At 37.9% G+C, this 20243-nt stretch overlaps 2 protein-coding genes across 7 annotated transcripts; one reads left to right on the top strand and one right to left on the bottom strand.

Moving 5' to 3' along the window:
- Nucleotides 1–811: 811 nt before the first annotated feature.
- LOC131324395 (uncharacterized) lies at nt 812–8013 on the top strand. Of its 5 annotated transcripts, none has more exons than XR_009199324.1 (4): nt 812–930; nt 2851–4465; nt 6577–6705; nt 7295–8013. XR_009199324.1 is itself a non-coding variant. In XM_058356345.1 (3 exons), exons 2-3 carry the CDS (start codon nt 2940–2942, stop codon nt 6653–6655), a joined length of 1605 nt encoding a protein of 534 aa, XP_058212328.1. In that variant the 5' UTR covers nt 812–930; nt 2851–2939; the 3' UTR covers nt 6656–7081. The 5 variants fall into 5 exon arrangements, 2 of the variants coding, with proteins under 2 accessions (XP_058212328.1, XP_058212327.1); XR_009199323.1 differs by having other exon boundaries at nt 2851–4477; XR_009199322.1 differs by having other exon boundaries at nt 2851–4477; nt 7165–7304.
- Nucleotides 8014–13344: 5331 nt separating this feature from the next.
- LOC131324394 (NAC domain-containing protein 92-like) lies at nt 13345–16165 on the bottom strand. 2 transcript variants are annotated; one of them, XR_009199321.1, is made up of 4 exons: nt 15780–16165; nt 14935–15221; nt 13545–14412; nt 13345–13509 (listed from the first exon to the last, which is right to left on the bottom strand). XR_009199321.1 is itself a non-coding variant. In XM_058356342.1 (3 exons), exons 1-3 carry the CDS (start codon nt 15988–15990, stop codon nt 13669–13671), a joined length of 1242 nt encoding a protein of 413 aa, XP_058212325.1. In that variant the 5' UTR covers nt 15991–16165; the 3' UTR covers nt 13345–13668. The 2 variants fall into 2 exon arrangements, 1 of the variants encoding a protein (XP_058212325.1); XM_058356342.1 differs by having other exon boundaries at nt 13345–14412.
- Between the last annotated feature and the right edge of the window lie 4078 nt (nt 16166–20243).

Below are 20243 nucleotides of genomic sequence, written 5' to 3'. Positions count from 1 at the left end.
TCTTTAACCACAAGGCCAACTTCACGTGTTTAAAGCTTAACTTTTTCTTTTTTTAAGCTCATTATACTTTCAAACCAAGTTCAAACTAGTAACTATTAAGCTTATGATGTTTAAAAAATTCAAGCTACGTACTTGAGATCAAGTCGTTCATGATCGACTCGATTAAAAAAACTCTTTGAAAATCAACTGTCATAGACAAGCCAATCTTGAATATATTCTAAATATTTGTTAAGTTTTTATAACAATCTTAAACAATTATTTGTTCAGCTTATTCGGTTCGTTTATCCTCTTAAATTGAATCTCAATGGTGGACAGAGTGAGATTTCATTTATCATTTGTCCTTGAATTATCTCATGGCTTTAAAACCATTTTCAAAGAGGAACCAATCTCCTCTTCCCAAATTTAAAATGAAAGGTTTCATCTAAAAACATGATATGGCAAACTTCCTCTTCGAAGCTTTACGGTGAGTTTTCGATAAAAAGTCTGAAAGCCCATTTATAGCTTATGGTCTTTAGATAAGTTGTTTCCACTATTTTGACTTTTAATTGATGTACGTAAAGAGATGACCTGTCTCAAAATCCGTATGTTATGGCTTTAGACCGTGCAAGGGAGAACTGAAAAAAAAATAAAAATGCAAGGGGCAAAGTGGAAAAGTGATACTTGACGGAAAGTACGGGATTTTGACTGTTCCAATTTGAAGTGAGAGGGTAAGTTCATAAATTCGATGTAAAGTTCAGGGGCTTAAAGTGTAATCTACCCTGTTCCAATGGAGCGTGTGTCCTCTGTAACAAAATCGGATTCGTCAAGATTCCGTAAAGATTCCAGGAGACTAAACGAAACAACTCTCTCTCATCTCCTCGTTTTCTGGAGCACTGCCGCATCGCCGCCGCAATTCCTCCTTTGCCTCCGCCCTTGGATAACCACCGAACGGTAAGGGTTCACTTGAATAATCCTCAATCTGATTTGCTTGCTTTGCTCTTGATTATGAGCCTTTAGAAGTAAATGGTAAAGAAAAGAATTACATTCCGATTATCTGCAGATATATCCAATAAAAAATCTTAGATTCGCAGGTGGAGAAAATGAACATCTGGCACTAAGCCATAACACTCTAACCCCAAAATGGATTTAGGATTCTCTAATACCCAGCTTTTGTTGAAGATATATAGTTGAGTCGTTCATCTATTTAGTGTGGGGGCTGTAGAAATTTGTGCCGACTTAGATAACTATGATTTCCTAGTAGTAGTATTAAGGTAATTCTAGATGCACACGTAGTACATGTACATAGTTGAGTCGTTCATCTATTTAGTTCAGGAGTTATGATTGCCTCCAGTGCTGCCTATGTTCATGAACTTGGCTAGGTGCATGGCCATTGAGGTAGTGTATGGTAGACAATTGTGATGAAATAGAGTGCTGAAATTCAGTTTCCAAAATTGAGTTTTTGTCACTTTGATGAGTGTTGTTTCCCATTTGTTTTACTTGTGTGGATCTTGATTTCTACAACAGTCTTGGGCTTGCAGTCCTATTTCTCTAGCTGCATTAGTTTTGGATGCGTGCTCTCTCAAGTTGGGCTAATACTTATTAATTAGGTGGAAAGCTTGACCCTTATACCATGAAGAAACTTTACAACAAATTCAAAAGCTTAAATGCGAGATTATTTGACGCACTCGAATGTGGTAGTAACTCCTAGCCAGATTCTCTCTCTAAATAGTTTTGGTGTACAACATTGCTAGGTTTCACAAGTTTGGATTATTTTGCTAGATTTCACATGTTTGTAGGTTGTGTTGCGCTCATTACCCCTTCACTTGGACTTGGGTCAGCATGTAATCCTCAAATTATTTGAGCTTAAATGTCAACATACATGTGACCGTGTATAGATGTGTGTTGTGATTAATTTGCATTTTCCTCTTTCACAGATGGAGGTTTCAGACATAGCCTTTTAGGTGGTGAACTTAGTAATCTTCTGTTCATCCTAAGTTAGCATTTTGTTCCTTGAACAAAACAAATTGCCAGCGACTCTTCTGACTTTTATGCGTTTTGCATTTACGTGATCGCAATGTTACCATTAGAAATACTATGTTTGTCACTGCTACTAGCTATTTATTTCATATGTTTGTGATTAAAGGTTGCCCTTCTCTCTTTCTTTCTCGCCACTTTTGTTTTATTTCCCCTAGTTTTCTACTTTCATTTTATTTCATTTAGGACTAAGGAATACGAGACTAAGGATTGCTCACTGCTCATGTGATCATCCTCACTGGCCACCTGCTGCCCCAGCCGATGCACAGTTGCTGTTAGTAACCTGCGCTCTCCTGATCCATTTGGAATCCCTTATGTTCTGTGTTCGATTGTCTAGGCTAGAGTTCGGTGCGATTTGGTACAAATAGGGAACTTAAGGCAGAAATGTAGGGGAGATGAAAGAATACCTCACAGCGTAACTCTTGAGCAGAGAAATAGGAATTGTTTCAGGGCTCAGGTATTGGTGTCAATGTTGTAGGTCGTTTGGTCCAAATATTTGTTGTGGTCAATGTGGTGTATATTGGATGACCTCTCTTGCAAGTGAACGTAGGCATATTTGTGCTGACCACCTAAATATCTCTTTGTTTTGTCTTTGTTGTGCCCGTTAAGTACTTTGTCGTGCACTCAGGTAAAAGAATTCTCAACAGAATGAGAGTAACACTTAAGCAATCTAAATGAATAGCGAACAAACATTCTACATTTCTATACAGGTTCTATTTCTAAAGGAACCACATAGTTCAAGTGATTTACACCTTCCAGATTACTTATTCTTTTTTGATCTCGTGGAAGGAACCTTTTTAATCATGTTAACTTACCAAGAATTTGTTATTGACACAGGAGTTGCAACAAACACTTCCAAGCACTCTCTTAAGTTAAACTCGCAACCCATTCCCTGATTATATGGGTGAAGAAAGGTAATCGAAAGCATGAGGATTCGTCAATATCAGCTTGCTTCTCTACACCAATCGGTTGCTCATTCGCCTTTAAATACCAAGCCTTTTTGTTATCCCATCACTCAAGTTCATAGACTGCCATGGAACCCCCATAACCTAAAACTCAATAAGTTCAACCACCGGTTAACACGCTATAATACTAGATGCAGAAACCATGATACCTTGAATGTTTCAATCACTTCAGTCCACACCGATGACAGTAGTAGTAGCTTCAAAGGTCACCTTAAAGCTCAAGAAGAAGCTCAGGACAAGAGCTTCTGGGGTGCCGTTGGTCTGATCATTGGCACCGCTGTTGGGCCTGGAATGCTCGGTTTGCCTGCTGCAATGCTAAGATCCGGTCCTCTTCCATCAACGGTTACCATTCTCCTCTCATGGGTCTATGTTATATCCTCTATCATACTTGTAGCAGAGCTCAGCTTCGCGGCTATGGAAGAAGACAATGTCTCTGAGGTGAGCTTCACGGGGCTTGCAACAAAAGCATTGGGAAGTCATGTTGGCGCTTTGGTCGCTCTGGTCTATGCCTCACTGAGTTTTTCTTTGTTGGTGGCATGCGTTTCGGGCATTGGTACTATTATTTCTCAGTGGTTTCCATTGATAAATCCCATAATAGCCAATGCCTTGTTTCCATTGGTTGTTGGAATCATACTCTGCTTCTTTCCTTTTAAAGTGATTGATGCCACCAACAGGTTTCTATGTTTTGTCATGCTTGTCTCCATATCTGCACTTGTGGCAGTTGGATTATTAGTGGGACGAACGAACATACTGGCTTCCTTCAGCCATGCCTCATGGGATCTTTCTTCAGTGTTACCTGCCATACCCGTTACTGTACTCACATTGGGGTTCCATGTAATCACCCCTTTCATTTGTAAGATTGCTGGGAATTCCATAAACGAGGCCCGGAGAGCCATACTGTTTGGTGGGGTTGTTCCATTAGTCATGGTTTTGTTGTGGAATCTCATAGTTTTGGGGCTTGCTGGCACCAACAAAGCCCCATCGTCAAGAGATCCTATCTCACTCCTGTTATCTGTTAATCCATCTGCTTTATCAGCTGTTCAAGGTTTTGCATTTTCGGCTTTGGCAACTAGTTTAATAGGGTATGCTGTTAGTTTCCCAAAACAAGTATTTGATACCCTGGAGTTGATTCTCGGAAAACCCAACTCAACACAACGAGATCCATCTCCAATACGTTCTATTGACGATGAAGGTGGAAAAGTTGGGTTTGCCACTTATTCAGGTGGTCATGATAGAAGCAATATGGGCAAGGTTTCCCATAATCGGTCAAGAAGTGCTTTTCCGGAATCTAAATCTGTACTTGCTTTTGGCTCCTTACAGTACATTATGGTGCCACTTGTACTCGGCCTTCCAGTTCTCATAGCGTCTTTCTTCCGCTCAACATTTTCCAGAGCTCTTGATTTTGCTGGAATATATGCAAATTGCTTTCTATTCGGCATCCTTCCTCCGATAATGGTGTATATTTATCAATCCAGGAAACAAATTAGGTATGTCAACAGGTCCCAAACTCCAGCTACTTCGAAGATAAATTCATGACTCATGCACACTTTTCATTGCATGTTCATCAATTTTTTGATATTGTTTGTACCTTCCAAATCCGAGAAGGTATTGCATTTTTAATCCGTTGATAACTTGAATTTGGGTGTGCAATTAGCATTTTGGAAAGGCACACTGAATTTGCTATGTTGATGCACATTATATATCAACATTTTTTTCACTAAAATCTAAGTTCTTGTTGAAGCTCTATGGATGTTTTTTCCGGACCCCATGACATTGTAGGAAACACGGATACGGACACGGGACACATACGACACGATGCGGACATGTGTATCCGTATTTCTCTAAAATGTAGGACACGGACAGTGGCGGAGCCTGGATTTTGATCCTAGGGGGGACGGCTTAAGAGGCATGTATTTTTTATTGGAATGTATAGTTATTATATCATAAAGTTTTTGCTTTCCAATACATTAAATTTATATATTGAAATGATTCTAGCCTAAAGCAATTAACTATACCAATCATTTTGCTTTTTCTTTAGGCTACTTCAACAGTCATGTGTTTATTTTTTTATCTATGAAAGAAATTGAGAAATGAGAATGTAAAATAACCGATTTTTTGTCAAATCAAACCAAATTTTTTAAGATTATAAGTAGCTATACATGAATAATTATCGATAATATTCAAGAGAGTAATGCTATATGTACCGATGGGGAGGGGAGGGAAATCGTACCGACGGCCGCCGGCAGGCCGTCTCCGGCCACCAGATGGCCAATCTAAGCCGTCCAAATTTTTTTTTTAAAAAACCGATGGGGCCCGCGTGGGAATCAACAGCATCTGGGGTGTGTAGGTTGCTTGATCCGAGCACCCTTTTTTCGTGTATATACACGTATATACATATATACGGGAAAAAGGGGTGCTCGGATCAAACACCTTACACACCTCGGATTTCGTTGATTCCCGCGTAGGCCCCATCGGTTTTTTTTTTTAGAATTTTTGGACGGCTCGGATCGGCCGTCCGGTGGCCGGAGACGGCCCGCCGGCGGCTGTCAGTATGATTTCTCTCCCCCCAGTCGGTACGTATATCATTTTTGCATTCAAAATCAGGTATATTAAAATTTTAAAATTTAAAACTCGGGGTTGGGGCTCCCCTGGCCCCAACATAGCTCCGCCCCTGGACACAGAGCATTCGCGTTAGGGATACCTTCAATCATATATATTGTCATGTATGTATATCACATGGTCATACGTTCCAAATTATAGTATATATATGAGATACAATTAGCTATCAAGAATCCAGATTGACATTGGACTGAAGAAATCTTATAAAAGTAAGACATGGTTATAGTTAGGAATCATCAAGAAATCCTTGAAATTATCCAATTGGATTTAAACATAATTAGCCGTAAGAATTACTATTTTTCTTACTTTGCATATCATAGTGATATTTCAAATTCCGAAACCTTTGATAATCACATGTTAGCACATGTCAATCACCTTTATTTCTTGGTTTATAGACACCAAAAAAGTGTCGGACATGTTACAAAAAGTGTGTTGGACATATGTCTGAACTGAGGTTTTTATTTTATGATGAATGGACACGAAAAAAGAGTATCAGACACGAGAGTGTGCAAGGAGTATCGGTCTCCAACACGTGTTGAACGCAGACACACCACCTTTTTGTGAAGCGAAGTCCCACATTGCCTGGGTACCAAAGTAATATGAAGTGTATAAGCGTGAGGAGTGAGGACACTCCCACTTCAATAACTAGCATTTGGGATCGAGTTTTACCCAATACCATGTAACACTTTTAAGTGTCCGTACTTTTAGTATAGAAGGTTTCTGAAGTTCAAAGTCGCAACTGTGACAGAATCACTGGAAAGACCATTCCAAAACGAAAACAAAAAAAAATAAAGGAAAAAAATCGTTTACTGAACAGTCTGGCATGCTGTTAAACTTGATTATCTCCCACCGTTCATGACGAGGTTGCGGATTTCATTCTATAATGTCAAATGCGTCTTAATGAGTTTTACTCAATGTGACTTTTATTATGCACCGCAAGACATGTTACATGTCTGATCTACATGCTTTACTTCTGCAGATCATCCATTCTACCTGGGGGAAAAGGTGCACTTGTACTTCTGTTTAGCATTGCAGTCATATTAAGTATTTGGCATTAGACGGGTAGCAGCACCATCCAACGATAAGACTATTCTTTTGGCGGCATAAGGTACCCCTAATATTTATCCTCATTTGGTTAAAAAGTCAAACTAGTGATCTCAGTAATTCAACTCGACTCCTCAAACTTCTATTCAGAGATGTCTACGATTGATTATCAGGAAATTTTAAACATGGATTTTACAGGCATTCCTAATTTAATAATGCCTTCATTCGTTTGTAGATCCTCAAACAGGTTGTTAACTTGTTATAGTCGTATTGAGGGTTGCTGCAAATATTTTTATGGCATCTTTGAGTGTAGACTCTGATACTTTGGTGTAGGCTATTTAGGTTCTTGACCTGTGATACAAAAAAGCCCTACTTTGATTTGAACTTCCGTGCTTGATTTTGTAAATGCACTCTGTTTCTTGTTTCCTGGAAGAAGAAATCCATGCCTTTAGTAACTAGCATTCAGTTGTTTTTAGCTTTTTTCTTTTCTTTTCATGGAGTTGTACTCGGTTGCTAAATACAGGATTGAATCTGCCCATGTATTGCCAAATGATCACGAGCTTTACTATCTTAAAAGTGGATTTCTGTTAGCAGGTTCAGTATGTACCGGACTTGATGGAGAATCTCATCCCTCTTTGTTTGATTTTGCCCAGCAAATACCACTGAAGAAAAGAAGAGATCTCACTGTGTCAAACCGCCGGTGTAAGTTTGATGAACGTTCCCTTGCGCGATTGTTATTGTGACTCGTGCTTGTACATGGAGAGTCTTCTTTTGCAATTTCGTCCCACTTGGTGATCGGGATGCGTCGCGGGGGGGGGGGGGGGGGGGGGGGGCGGTGTGGGGATGGGACCGGGGGACTTATGCAAGGATACAGACGAAATACCATGTGAAACTTGTTAACAATATGGAAATGGTAAGCCCATGTTTTCCAGTCCTTGCTAATTAAGGTCCAGAAGCTCCAATTTTTTCAAACTTTGGAGGGACCTATGAGAGGAAGTTTCTGGTTTTGGATATTGTGTCGGTCATACAGAAAGTCCCCGTATTTCCCGATAATGCATAACAGTCCACATTTAAGGGCATATTCTCACCCGTACACGTGTACAAGGGTACGAAATGAGGTCTAGCTTGTGTGCCCCTCGCCTAGCTCTCCAGTGGCCCAGGGGAATTAGGTCAAGGTTAGTACCAACAAAATGTCGCTTCATGTCAATGTCATCGAAACCGTGTTACATGGACCCTGGAAGCATAAATCCATGTTGAAATTTGTTACATAGATAATCAATGACAAAAAACCAGAAGCTTCCTGTGTATTAATATGACAGGTTCTCTGAATTTGATGGCATGATCTTTTCAGTAAAGTTCGACTTTATGGGTCCATAGCTTTCTGTTTCTGGGGTGTTTGAATTGTTCGCCTTCTAGAGTTTGTTCAGAACACCATTCGTACAAAAAGTAAAATGATCGAATGTCGGTTTACAATATGACAGATCGCATTTGTTTGAACGACGAAGATAAATTTCAAAGCGTAACATTCATTTCTTTTAACCCATTGAATTATGAGTTTTTTTTTTTGGAACGGCAAAGAAATTCTATTAATCTTTGAATTATGATTGTGTAGTGAGCGATGTCCAAACAACCAGATTTTTCGCGTAATTATGGAAAGAATGACCTGTGGAGAAGTGGAGTACGGGTAAAAACTACAGACGTGGAGATTACCACATTTTTAAAATACAGTATAAAATTAGCACTTTTAATCAGCAAAAGTCTTTGAAAATACCTAATCAATTTTCATGCTTTCAACTCAACCATCTACCTTTTTTGTCCCTTTTTTAGTCCCTTTCACAATTTTTTTCACGAATCTAATCAAATTCTTCCGCATATTATGATTTTTTTTTTTGTCTGATTAATTTGATTGTCAGATAAAAAAATCGAGTTGATCAGAGATATCGATATCCATCAGAAGAAAGTATATTTTGTAACAAGACCCAAGATCACTATTGGGCACCCAAGAGTGATTCCAGTAGCATTAGTTTCATTTTCTGTTATTGTTCATCTTGTATCGCCTCATTATCACATGTTGTACACATTGCACATGCATACACTGTTATTTGTTGTACCTGTGAATACATGCTAATTGTTTTCATGAAATAAAATATTTTCGACAAAATCCCACAAGCATTGAGTAGAGACTGACCTCGTGTCGGGCGAGGGGGCGTAAAACCCTTCCTCTCTTGCAACCGGCAGACGTGACCATTAACTTTTTTTGCTGTCAAATATGATTTGATTGAGCCTTTACAAATGTCTATCAATCTAAGTTTTTTCAAGACATTGGGCGTACAAAGTAACAGCTCAGATATAAAATGAGACTATGAGTCTGTGCCGAATGAGAAATTACACGAGAATCGTAAGTTCGTCACATGAAATAATCTTGATGCTTTCTTCACGAAATGTTTAACACGTGTCATTTGTGGAACTCGTGGCAAGAGAGTGAGGTGACAAATTTAGCATTACCATATTTTTGACATCCCTTTCGGTTTTGACAAGCCGTCGGAGAGGCTTCTCTAATTATGACTAATACGCAACAAAATTAAATCGTACTTAGCTCTAACTAATTTCGTTTAATTTGAGTAACCATGATTTTGACTGTATGAAATGCTATGTAGGGATGCAAGGAAGCTAGCTAGGACTCATAATTCTCCTTTAACAAATTGTCAAATTGTTTAGTTTTCTTGTAAAATATAATAGTTGAGTTTTCTTCTACTATCAATGAAACCTAAGCTAAGACAATGACAAATGAGTAGTTGATAATCTAGATTAGCCTAACCACTGAAGTCATATATGAATAGGATAGTAGTGAATCACTCATCCTAATACGACTAATGTGACACTTTTAGTCTCCCAAGATAAAATAATCTACACACTCACGGGTTGCCTCAGTGGTTCGGACGGATGCTCAGGCTTTGGGAGTACTCCTCAAAGTCTAGGGTTCGATTCCCCACCGGATGAGTATCCTGAAGTTAGTAAGAGGCCGTGATTGGTGTGGCCGCGCTAGTGCCCCCGGAGGTCTGGATTGCACGGTCGGGTTCATATAGTGGCCTGACTATAGGGTTGTTCCTCCGTTACCAAAAAATAAAAAATAAAACAAATAATCTTAAAGCATCACCAAAGGAGAAAGCAAAATTAAAATCCGGAAGAGTCATGTCAATAAAAGGTTCTCGAGTGGAAGAAACAAGGATACTACAGTACTATTCGATAATAAAGAAAGAAAAATTCTAAAATCAGCCCAATAGACTGACACTAACAAATGTGTATTAAAAGGTGTAATAAGCATATAAGAATACGTGTTTTTTTCTTATCTTTTGTGTGCTAACTGTCGGCTAAGAATAGAAAGACCATAAAAGAAATACTCCATTATAATTTGGAGATTCTCTTGGAGTCATTTTCGAAAGTTATATATATGTATCTTGAAGAGGACTTGTTTCAATAGCTTTTCAACTTGCTATATAAATTAGCAATTTTTTTTTTTAATATGGTATTAGATTTTGTTCCTTGCCCTTGAGATGCTCTATAGAGATAGTTGGGAAGAGCTTAGGTAACAATTCACTTCTTCAATTAGGGTGTGTTGGAAAAAAATTATTTTTCCTAAAGACGAGAGTATTATATTGATGTGTAGTGATTTTTTTGGTTTTTTAATCAAATTTTTAGATTAATCATTCTCTCAGCCATGGGAATAAAAAAAGTATCAAAATAAGAACTGAAATTGAAAAAATCCAGTTAAGACAACTCTAAGAATAGAGAAAATTAAACTTTCATTTTCTAATAGTGAAATTTTTGGGGCTTTAGGTCATTTCTTTATTTTTTAGATTGCGCGTGTCAAATGCAAAATGGTTAATCCAAATAATTTGTCGCGATTTTGAGGCGTGGTTTCCCTTAAATTTTTTCTCTACAACTTCTTTGACTTTAGCAAAGTTAATTCTGATAAACTTTGTAACCCAAATTTTTTTTGTTTCCCTCCATTTTCTCTCTACAAACTTCTACAACTTGTCCGGTTCTTTTAGTTTAGTGAAAACACCACCGGAAAAAGCAAAAAAAAAAAAAAAAAAGACCAAAAAATACTGACAATAATTCTAATTTATTTTAGGGAATTGATTTTGTTACTCTCATTCTCTCAAAAAATAAATCATCTACTCCCTCCATCCCTAAATAAGTGTCCGGCACGCAAACTTAGGTCTTTAAAAAAATACATTTGTTTTGTTAAAAAAATCAATTTTTTTTCACAAATGAATAAATAGCAATAAGTTCTATTAGATTGTGAAAAAACTTTAGATTTTTTAACGAAAAATATACATTTTTTGTAATGCATAAGTTTGCGCGCCGGATACTTATTTAGGGACGGAGGAAGTAATATATATAGACACAAAGGGGAGTGTCATTAACAAAAAGAGAATTTCCCTCCATTTTCTCTCTACAAACTTCTTCAACTTGTCCAGTTCTTTTAGTTTAGTGAAAACACCACCGGAAAAAGCAAAAAAAAAAAAAAAAGACCAAAAAATACTGACAATAATTCTGATTTATTTTAGGGAATTGATTTTGCCACTTTCTTTTTTGTTAATGTCACTCTCATTCTCTCAAAAAATAAATCATCTAATATATATAGACACAAAGGGGAGTGACATTAATAAAAAAAAAAGTGGCAAAATCACTCCCCTTATTTTATCTGTGTAAACACAATCTTTACAGTCAGCCCCATGAAGATATGGGGTACTCCCGCTAGGGAGACTAGGGTTCGAGCCTCAACAGAGGCGTTCGAGGTTCAAGACTATGGACAGTTTTTGAACTCCCAGTGGACTAACTGCTAACTTTCATGCTAACCCCAACTTATATCTACAATATTATTATTAGTATAAAAAAAAAATGGGGTGCTGGCCCATGAATGGATACAACCCCATGTTTCCATGCAAAAAAAAACTAATTAATCAGGATAAAACCATAATTGGGTATTTGGGAATGTACCTTTTTTCATTCTTTAAGTGCTTTGAACATTCGAGTACGTATGTCACTATTGCCATCCCCAATTAAACAGATGCTATAATTATTAATTAGTAAAAAAATGCAAGAGTAAATTAAATTAAATTAAATTAAATGTCACAGAGCTAGCTAGGATAATGTTCCGTGCAAGTATGAAACCAACTGACGCTTTACTTGATTGGTTTGAAAAGAAAGCAAAGATTAGCTAATGCCTAGTTCCACAAGCAAATGATCGATCAAAATCAAACAAACCCCTTTCAATTCTCCTCTATGGCTTTTCTCCCCCCACGCAGAAAACCCAGAAGACTTTCTTTCATGATCATCAAAGGGCATATGCTTCGGTTTGGACGCACAAAAAAGATTCTGAAAATGCTCCCCTCCTTATTACAAGGAGAGAGAGAGAGAGAGAGAGAGAGAGAGAGATGAAAACGTGCAAGTTGTTGATTCCTAATGTGGAACATATGGGAGGAATATCCTGACAGCTCATCTCTTTGGCCCTTTCACCGCGTTCGATGCACTTGGGTCTCACGCGATGCACATGAAATTCACATACATCGAACCCGTTTACGGATTGGTTTGTGCCTAGATTAACGATGGGTTTGTCGAGAAATCGGCCGAATTACGTCACGCACCGCGCGCAAAGTAAAATCAAATAGAACACTGGACACAGAGATTTCACGTGATGATTACCCAGACGGGCAATTCGATACGTATTGTCTGAAGAGAATGCACGAGTTAAATTTGCTGCTGCATATAACAACAAGCTTCTAGCTAATTCGGGATTTCCATAATCGCTTACCTTTCCGTAATACCTCAATCTAGATTTTTTTTGCTCAGGAAAAGTAAACAGTATTCTTAGATGTAGTAAGTGAGTTTTGAACTTTTATTAAATGCATGAGAGTACATGAAACTTAGCTACCGATACTACTCCACTTCCTACCACCATATAGATTTTCGGGGCGCTTTTGCCCGAATCCCTGCAACCCATCCGCATAAGTCCAGGTACTCCGAATATCTTACAAAGCGTAAATCAAATAGAATCAGGGGTCACAAACCCGACGCGGACGTCACATCCAAAGCATTTTACATATGATACTATAATAATGATGAGATGGATGGATGGAGTAAAGCAGTAGTCAATCAAAAGAAAGGAAGTTACGTCTGTTATATGGGTTACTTCTCTGAACCCCCGCCGGAATCTGTTGCTTCAATTCCGCCCAGAATTCATGAACATCAACACCACCACTACTCAGTACTCATCGTATATAATCTATCATCATCATCATCTCAAAGAAGCTACTATATATGTATACATACATACATATATATATATATATATATATATGTCACTTCTTACAATAAACGTCTTCTAGCTACTTGTGACGTCACTCCCGTTTCATATGAAGCATTAATTAATTAATTCAAGCAAGAGATCAATTTTGGATTGTGTGTAAAAATCTCCATGTTCCAGTGTTCCAATAGATTTTCGGTCATTGGTTTGAGAATCTTTACGAGACTAGTGACCGAAAATACTTTAGAACATCGAAATTTGAAAAAGAATAAGAAAAAGAAGAAGATTCGAATTCAAGAATATCAATGCAATGTAAAACAAATCGAATCGAATCATACCAAGGTCATAAAAAAAGAAAAGGGAAAAAATTGAATGAATAAATGTAGTAGCTGAAGGAAAGAATTAATGGATAATGTTAACATGAAGTGTTTGTTGATTGGATCAATCTGTCTAAATCACTACAGATCAAATCTAAACCTACACTAAAAAATTAAAAAAAAAAAAAAAAGCCTCTGGACAATCATGAATCTGTACAGTATTGTTAAATTCAAGAACCTTCAACTTTTTTTTTTTTTTTTTGATCATTAAACCTTCAACTTCAAACTAACTAAAATCTCTAGGGTGCAGTATAATTTTGATCAGTCTTGCAAAGCAAATACGCCTGTGTGATTGGCTCCATCGATCAATTAATCTGTCAGTCCATTCCTGTATAATTCAATAGGTCCAAAGGTAATCAAGATCGTCCGAAACCGGGCCGACCGAAGGATCCTGATCGAGGTCTTGGTCGTGATAGTTCGACATGTTGCTGTTGCTTCCCAAGTCCTTCTTCGAAATCACCGAGGACGTCTCGGTCGTGGTCGCGTCGGTGCTGACTCCCGTGTCCTGGGAAACGCTCATCGTTCTCGATTCGTTTTTCGTCGCTGGAGCTCCTGACAACATGGCTCGATCGTTGTCAATGTCGGCCGCCTTGATCAAGCCGGAATCGTAGTAGCCTAGGTTCGTAGAGGCTTGCTTGAAAGGAAAGACAGGATTTGGGTGTGGGATCTGAGGGTAGAATTGGAAGTCAGACATTGGGTTGCTGCTACTACTCATGTAGTAGTTGCTACTATATGGCATAACATGATTTTTGACGTCGTTGAGCAAGTGGTCTGCGGAGAAGTAGGAGAGGTCGTAATTGCCATGGTCTACTCCTCCGTCGGAGGATCTCGGCGACGACGAGGATGCAGTGACTTTTCCCTTGATCGTCGTGTATTCGTCTTCGGTAGTCCCGTCGGTGAAGCTCGAGTTGTTACCGGCGGGTTGTTGGTCGATGAGAGGTGGGAGTGAGCTGTTTGGATAATCCATTAGCAGATCATCCACGAAGCTTGAGGAATTCATTCTTGTTAACAGGCTGTGTCCTGGTGGACTCCTTTTGATTCCTGAGTTCTTGTGGAAAATCCTGCACACCACCCATTCATCCTGCAAGCAAAAATAAATAAAATTATGATCGATTAATGTGAAGAATAAACAATATTCTTGTTTGTTTGATTAATTGGGAATTGATTTTAACGCTCTCTTTTTTATCCAACCATATATTTCTTCTTTTTTCTTTTTTATTCATATACAGTTACAATATTCTACCCTTTATTTGTAGAAAAATAATTTATGAAAGAGAATTTTATAATTTTGCGTGAATAAAGAAAAAAAAAGAGCAGCTACATAAAAATAAAAATACAGTGCTAAAATCATTTCTCTTTTTGACGTGCTTTCTACTTTTATTCTTATCGGGAACCGCACAGGATAAACAAATAGGCTCCAATAGCTTAAGACAAACTATTTTCCTTGCTTGTTGCTTAAATATAACCAAGTATGCGATTAAGCTGGCGAATCAAACAGATGCTAAAAACTTCTCGTAAAAATAAAAAAGAAAAGCAACTATAGAGGAAAAAAGAAAAAGAAGATGATAATTAAGTAAAGAGGATCATCGATCTTTTGGCATACCTTTGCAGGTTTAGGGAAGTTGTAGTAAGAGAATTGGCCTTCAAGCCTGTATTCATGCATGACCCAATTGGTTTTCTCTCCTTTGGGAGCTCTCCCTTTGTAGAAAACAAGAGTCTTCTTCATTCCGACCAGAGAACCACCTCTACCCTTTTTGTAAATCTCCTTGTCTTTTCCGGTGGCCTTCCAATACCCGGATTCCGTCGCCCTGTTCGTCCTCATCCCCGTCGGATACTTCCGGTCTCTCTGGCAAAAGAAGTACCATTCCTTCTCCCCCATCTTCGCTTTCTCTGCACACACACATTTCTTCAATTAAAAAAATTAATTAAGGTAAGGCCCTAACTTTTAATTTTTTTAGTCGATAGTTTACTAATTTTTTGTTTAGTTTTTTGTCAGAATTATTGGAATTGAGCATTAATCGTCTAGCCCATATTAATTGAAAAAGCTAAAAGATACGAAATGAATTAAGTTAAAAAAAAGGATGAAAAAAGTTCAGATAAAGCGATTCTAAAGAACACAAAGAACTGTATTCTTTTAAAACTTTTTTGCTTTTAGAATTACTTGTCATAATTATCTACTTTTTAAGTTTAAAAAAGTTTAGATAAGATGGCTCTAAAGGACATAAAGAACTATAAATTTTCTAAATTTTTTTGTTTTTACGATTACTGGTGATAATTATGGACGTTCTAAGTTTCATTTATCAAAACGAATAATCATTCAAAAAAAAAAAATTGAAGGCAAATCTGACAAAAATTCAGAAAAAAAATAGATCTAAAAGACCATGAAAATTCAGACGAAAAAAAAAAAACACGAAACCTTGTAATAGAAGTTGATAATTCAGAACTTACTAGGTAAATCCCACGGTTCGCACTTATTGAGATCGACTTCTCCGACGGCTACTGCACTGAAGCTGCCGTTCTTCACCTTCGGCGTGAGGTAGTGAGAAATGATTTCCTCGTCGGTGGGGTGGAATCGAAAACCCGGCGGCAAATCCATGTTATAGTCCTCTTGATCGTCGCCGACGACGTTCTGCAATATCATCGAAGAAGGTCCTTCCATGCCTAGCTATTAAACTTGCACCACCTTCCTGGATTGCTCAAACTATGAGAGAGAGAGAGAGAGAGAGAGAGAGAGAGAGAGAGAGAGAGAGCGGGGAAGAGAGAGAAAATATCCAGCTACCTGCTTGGGGATGAGAAGGGAGACTTTTTTGCGCTTTTTTTTTTGAAGACGATAGCTAACAAAGAAGAAAAAGGAGGAGGAGAAAGAGCTTAAATAGAGAGAGAGAGAGAGAGAGAGAGAGAGAGAGAGAGAAGGGGGGGTTAAGATCCGTAGCCTGCAAGCCGCTTCTGGAGTAAGCCTCGTGCTTATGAGTTGTTTATTTGCTCATTTGTACGGAGTATGTTTTACTGCGTCCACCGCGTATTTGAGCATCCGGAACGGGGATTCAAAGTGGTTTAAGAATACTGTCAAAGGTGTCTAAATTTTGGTATTTTAGAAAGTCTCATACTCCGTTCCGCTAAAAGAATTTCAGTCAATTTATACACATCTTAATTAATCTATGGAGTTATCAAACACATTTAGCTGAGGCTTTTGTATTTGTTCTTTCTAAATTTTTGTATTGGTATTTTTTTTCCTTTTTTCTGAATTTTTTATATTTTATTTTTTAAATTAATCATTTGTCTAGAAGTGAAAAGTCTAAAAAGCAAAAGATTACGACCAAAAGCAACAGCGAAAAATCACTAAATACAAAAAATACCAATTTTATACTTTTCTGATATATTCATCAAGGTGAATGATTAATCTTAAAATTTACAACGAAAACTTAAATAAAAAATTACAAAAAATAACAAATACTGGTGCAAAAAAAATTGAAGAACATGCCCCTAGGCTCCACATAAATACTCCATCCATCCCATTTAGTTGTTCATTTTGGAAAATTCAACTTTTTAGGGGGAGATTGCACTGCACTTTTAAAGCGCAGAAGTTTCAAAAGAAATTTCCTTCAACTTTTCGAAAAGAGAAAAGGCAAAAAAGTAAATAGCATAGAATTTGGTTCACACAGATCAGCAAGCCGTTCACACAAACGTAGGCGTTTATAGATAGTCACTAAGATTGAAGAGAGAAGGGGCAAAAAAGTAAATGGCATAGAATTTGGTTCATTAATTTGCCAAACTAGACAAAAATTTCGAGAAGTCTAACATTAAAAAAAATACTCGTAAACAAACAAACTAACACGAAAAGAATGTGTAATTGCGAAACGCTGTCGACCACCGCGTGACGGTGCTTTTGTGTGTTTGGGCCTGTGGGCCAGTGGGGATCCTTAGCTCGATCGCCTCTGTTCTCTCTCATCATCATGAGTACTGCTATATACACCGACCATTTTGGACCGAAACCGTACCGACGGCCGCGCGCGGCCGTCTCCGGCCACCGGACGGCCGATCCGAGCCGTCCAAAAATTTTTAAAAAAAAAACCGAGGGGCCCAACGCGGGAATCAACGTCATCCGATGTGTGTAGGGTGCTTGATCTAAACACCCTATTTTTCGTGTATACATATATACACGAAAAATAGGGTGTTTAGATCAAGCACCCTACACACATCGGATGACGTTGATTCCCGCGTTGGGCCCCTCGGTTTTTTTTTTAAAAATTTTTGGACGGCTCGGATCGGCCGTCCGGTGGCCGGAGACGGCCGCGCGCGGCCGTCGGTACGGTTTCGGTCCAAAAATGGTCGGTACACATAGAATTTTCCCTCATATGAGCTCCACGTCTCAACCAGTGGTTTTGGAAAAAAAGGCTAGTGTGAAAAAGGAGAAATGATTTTATAATTTCTCCGTTGTTGGGTGGGGGCCGGTGGATGGGACCATGCTTTCTGGGGAGTATTTTCGTCACTATTATGCGTGGTATTCATGGGATTGCGTCACCCTTTTGTTATGATATGATAAAAATAACTGCTCCATAAAGCTTAAACCGAACATACCTAACAACTCATTAGTCCAATAATTATTCAGTTTTTTTTTTTAACCATTCCGATGCCCGAACAAGATTACAAGCCCCTAGATTTTTTTTTTTCCCACCGTCGGGGTTGCAAACTAACCAAGCTGCTCGCGAGTAACTTGGTGTTCGGCTCGACTCATTTAGTAATCGAGCCGAACTCAAGCTCGAGTTTTTGGTGCGTTTACTATAAACAAGCTAAGCTTGACACTCAAAATTTCGGCTTGGCTCGCAAAAGCTTTGCTCGTTTAAAATGGCTCATTAAGTAAATTAGTCAAGCTCAGCTCGTTTACAACTCTACCCATTATTCACTTGCGAGAGTCTCAATTAAAGAAATTAATAACACCTGAGAATATTCGAATCTGAGATCTTTAGATGGAGCAAACCTCTAAATCACAAGCATTGACAATTAATTAGGCCAACCTTGGGGTTAAAATAATCAGTTTAATAAGTAGGAAATTATTTAAGTGCCGCAAAAGTCTTGCTCTTGGAATTAGGAAAATATATGTAAATGGAACCTAATATTCCATAACCAAAAACAGATCATGACTTTGTCAATTTCAGAATAGTTGGAAACGGCCGAGCAACTCATTAATTAATAACTTAATTAGTACAGTATAATTAGTAGTAGTTTCTCAGAAGCATACAATACATAAGTGCCTACGCACGGAAACCACACAGAAGTCCTTTGGTTTGAAGATATGCCAACATATTTAATAATTAATTAATTAAACAGTCTTGTGATAGTTAAAGTTTAATTTGATTCGGTCTCTTTCTTAATCAAAAAAAGAAAATATTACTGGAAATAGTCAGTCTCGAATATTCTGCCTCCTGATCAACGCAGTCCTTTACCCTGAGATAGAGATAGTTTGGCCAAAAAATTTATTCTCGTCTTTTTTTATTACTAGTTTTTGATTTCTGTAGATCCGCGTTGAAAATTACAAATTAAATTATGACTGAAAATTCACCGAAGACAGAAGAAATTAAAAATGACATTTTTACTGTCTTTTTGTTCGTTTTGTAGGAGTTTTTTTAATCGTTGTTCGCTTTTATATGTTTTTCATATATTTTTCTCGTCAAAACAAATGATTCATTTCAAAGATCTAAATGTAAAACTAATCAAAATTGACTAAGAACCAATAATATCAAAGTTTTAACCCATCCTTAGGTTCTATGCGAAGGCCAAGAACCGCCTTAATTTCCATTAATTGAACAGTATTTCGTGCTTCAGATGTATTACTTCACCGCTAAGTATGTATATGAATCCCGCACGCTATTATTTAGAAGAGAGGGAAAACAATACTCCAAAATTGTTGGATAATCTCTCACTCTTAACTCTCTTGGTAATTAAGCTAACTTAACTTGGCAGCGATTTATTGGTCACAAGGCAGAGAGAGAAATTGAGTTACGTCAGAAAGCTAGAAAAGGAAGCTGAGTTTCCTCAAGTAGTAGTTGAGGCTATTTTAAACATAGTATTTAATTTAATATAATTTAATTAATAAGCGTTAATTGGTTATACCATATACGGAGGCTCTCAATAATTAACTTGGTGCCGGCCCGCAGTCATTACTACGCGCGTACTCCTATAATCGTAGAAAGTGGTGCGGCGCTAACCCGAATGAGAAAGAGAAGCCGTCTCACGTGAAGCATTATTAACACGAACCCGTCTAAGCTACCGATAGAAGTCATGTACAGGTGGGGGTACTAAAGAGCACACGGGACCCATTTTAGATTCCGCACGGATGATTCGAGGCGTTTAATAATTTTAAAAAAAGATTCTAAAATCTAAACTAAAAGATAAAAAATTGGATCGAGTACCTACACATATCGGATTGAGTTGGTTTTTACGGGCCTACTCGGTTTTCTAAGAATTTTTTTTGAATGGCTTGGATCATCCATGCGGGACTCGGAATGAGCCCTGCGTGCTCGTCGGTACCCCATCGGTATGAATTCTGTCAGTCCCCTTAGGATTACGCTTATTAATTAACACACGCCCTCCAAACGTTATGTACGCATCCACCGACTCCTGCTCAAACCACAATTCTCTCACATGCATGTAGGCACCATTTTCGTACGCATAAGGTCCACAGCGTGTTGTGGTTGGTGGTTGTGCATATACGAGACTGTTGTAAAAATGTATATTCTTCCATCTCCTTATGCCAGTCTAACTTTTTTTCTTCTTTTTTTGAAATTTATAAAGGTTGTTTACACTGATGATCCAAACAGTTCAATACGAAGAGGGATGGGAATAGATAGGAGGGATAGCAAGAAAAACTGCTACGGTTGATAGTTTAATTATGGAAAATGTCACTGTTTTTGC

This window comes from Rhododendron vialii, chromosome 4a (assembly GCF_030253575.1).
Source record: "Rhododendron vialii isolate Sample 1 chromosome 4a, ASM3025357v1".
Lineage (NCBI taxonomy): Eukaryota > Viridiplantae > Streptophyta > Magnoliopsida > Ericales > Ericaceae > Rhododendron > Rhododendron vialii.
This window is presented reverse-complemented; position numbering and strand designations above follow the sequence as displayed.

What these genes read in the sequence shown, in the direction of transcription:
- LOC131324395 (XM_058356344.1), top strand. Translation starts at nt 2,940, where the DNA reads ATGAGGATTCGTCAATATCAGCTTGCTTCTCTACACCAATCGGTTGCT. An exon ending in CAAATTAGGTATGTCAACAG is followed by an intron (nt 4,478 to 6,576) that starts GTCCCAAACTCC and finishes TTACTTCTGCAG; the next exon opens with ATCATCCATTCTACCTGGGG.
- LOC131324394 (XM_058356342.1), bottom strand. Translation starts at nt 15,990, where the DNA reads ATGGAAGGACCTTCTTCGATGATATTGCAGAACGTCGTCGGCGACGAT. An exon ending in CGAACCGTGGGATTTACCTA is followed by an intron (nt 15,222 to 15,779) that starts GTAAGTTCTGAA and finishes GTGTGTGTGCAG; the next exon opens with AGAAAGCGAAGATGGGGGAG. An exon ending in ACTTCCCTAAACCTGCAAAG is followed by an intron (nt 14,413 to 14,934) that starts GTATGCCAAAAG and finishes TTTTGCTTGCAG; the next exon opens with GATGAATGGGTGGTGTGCAG.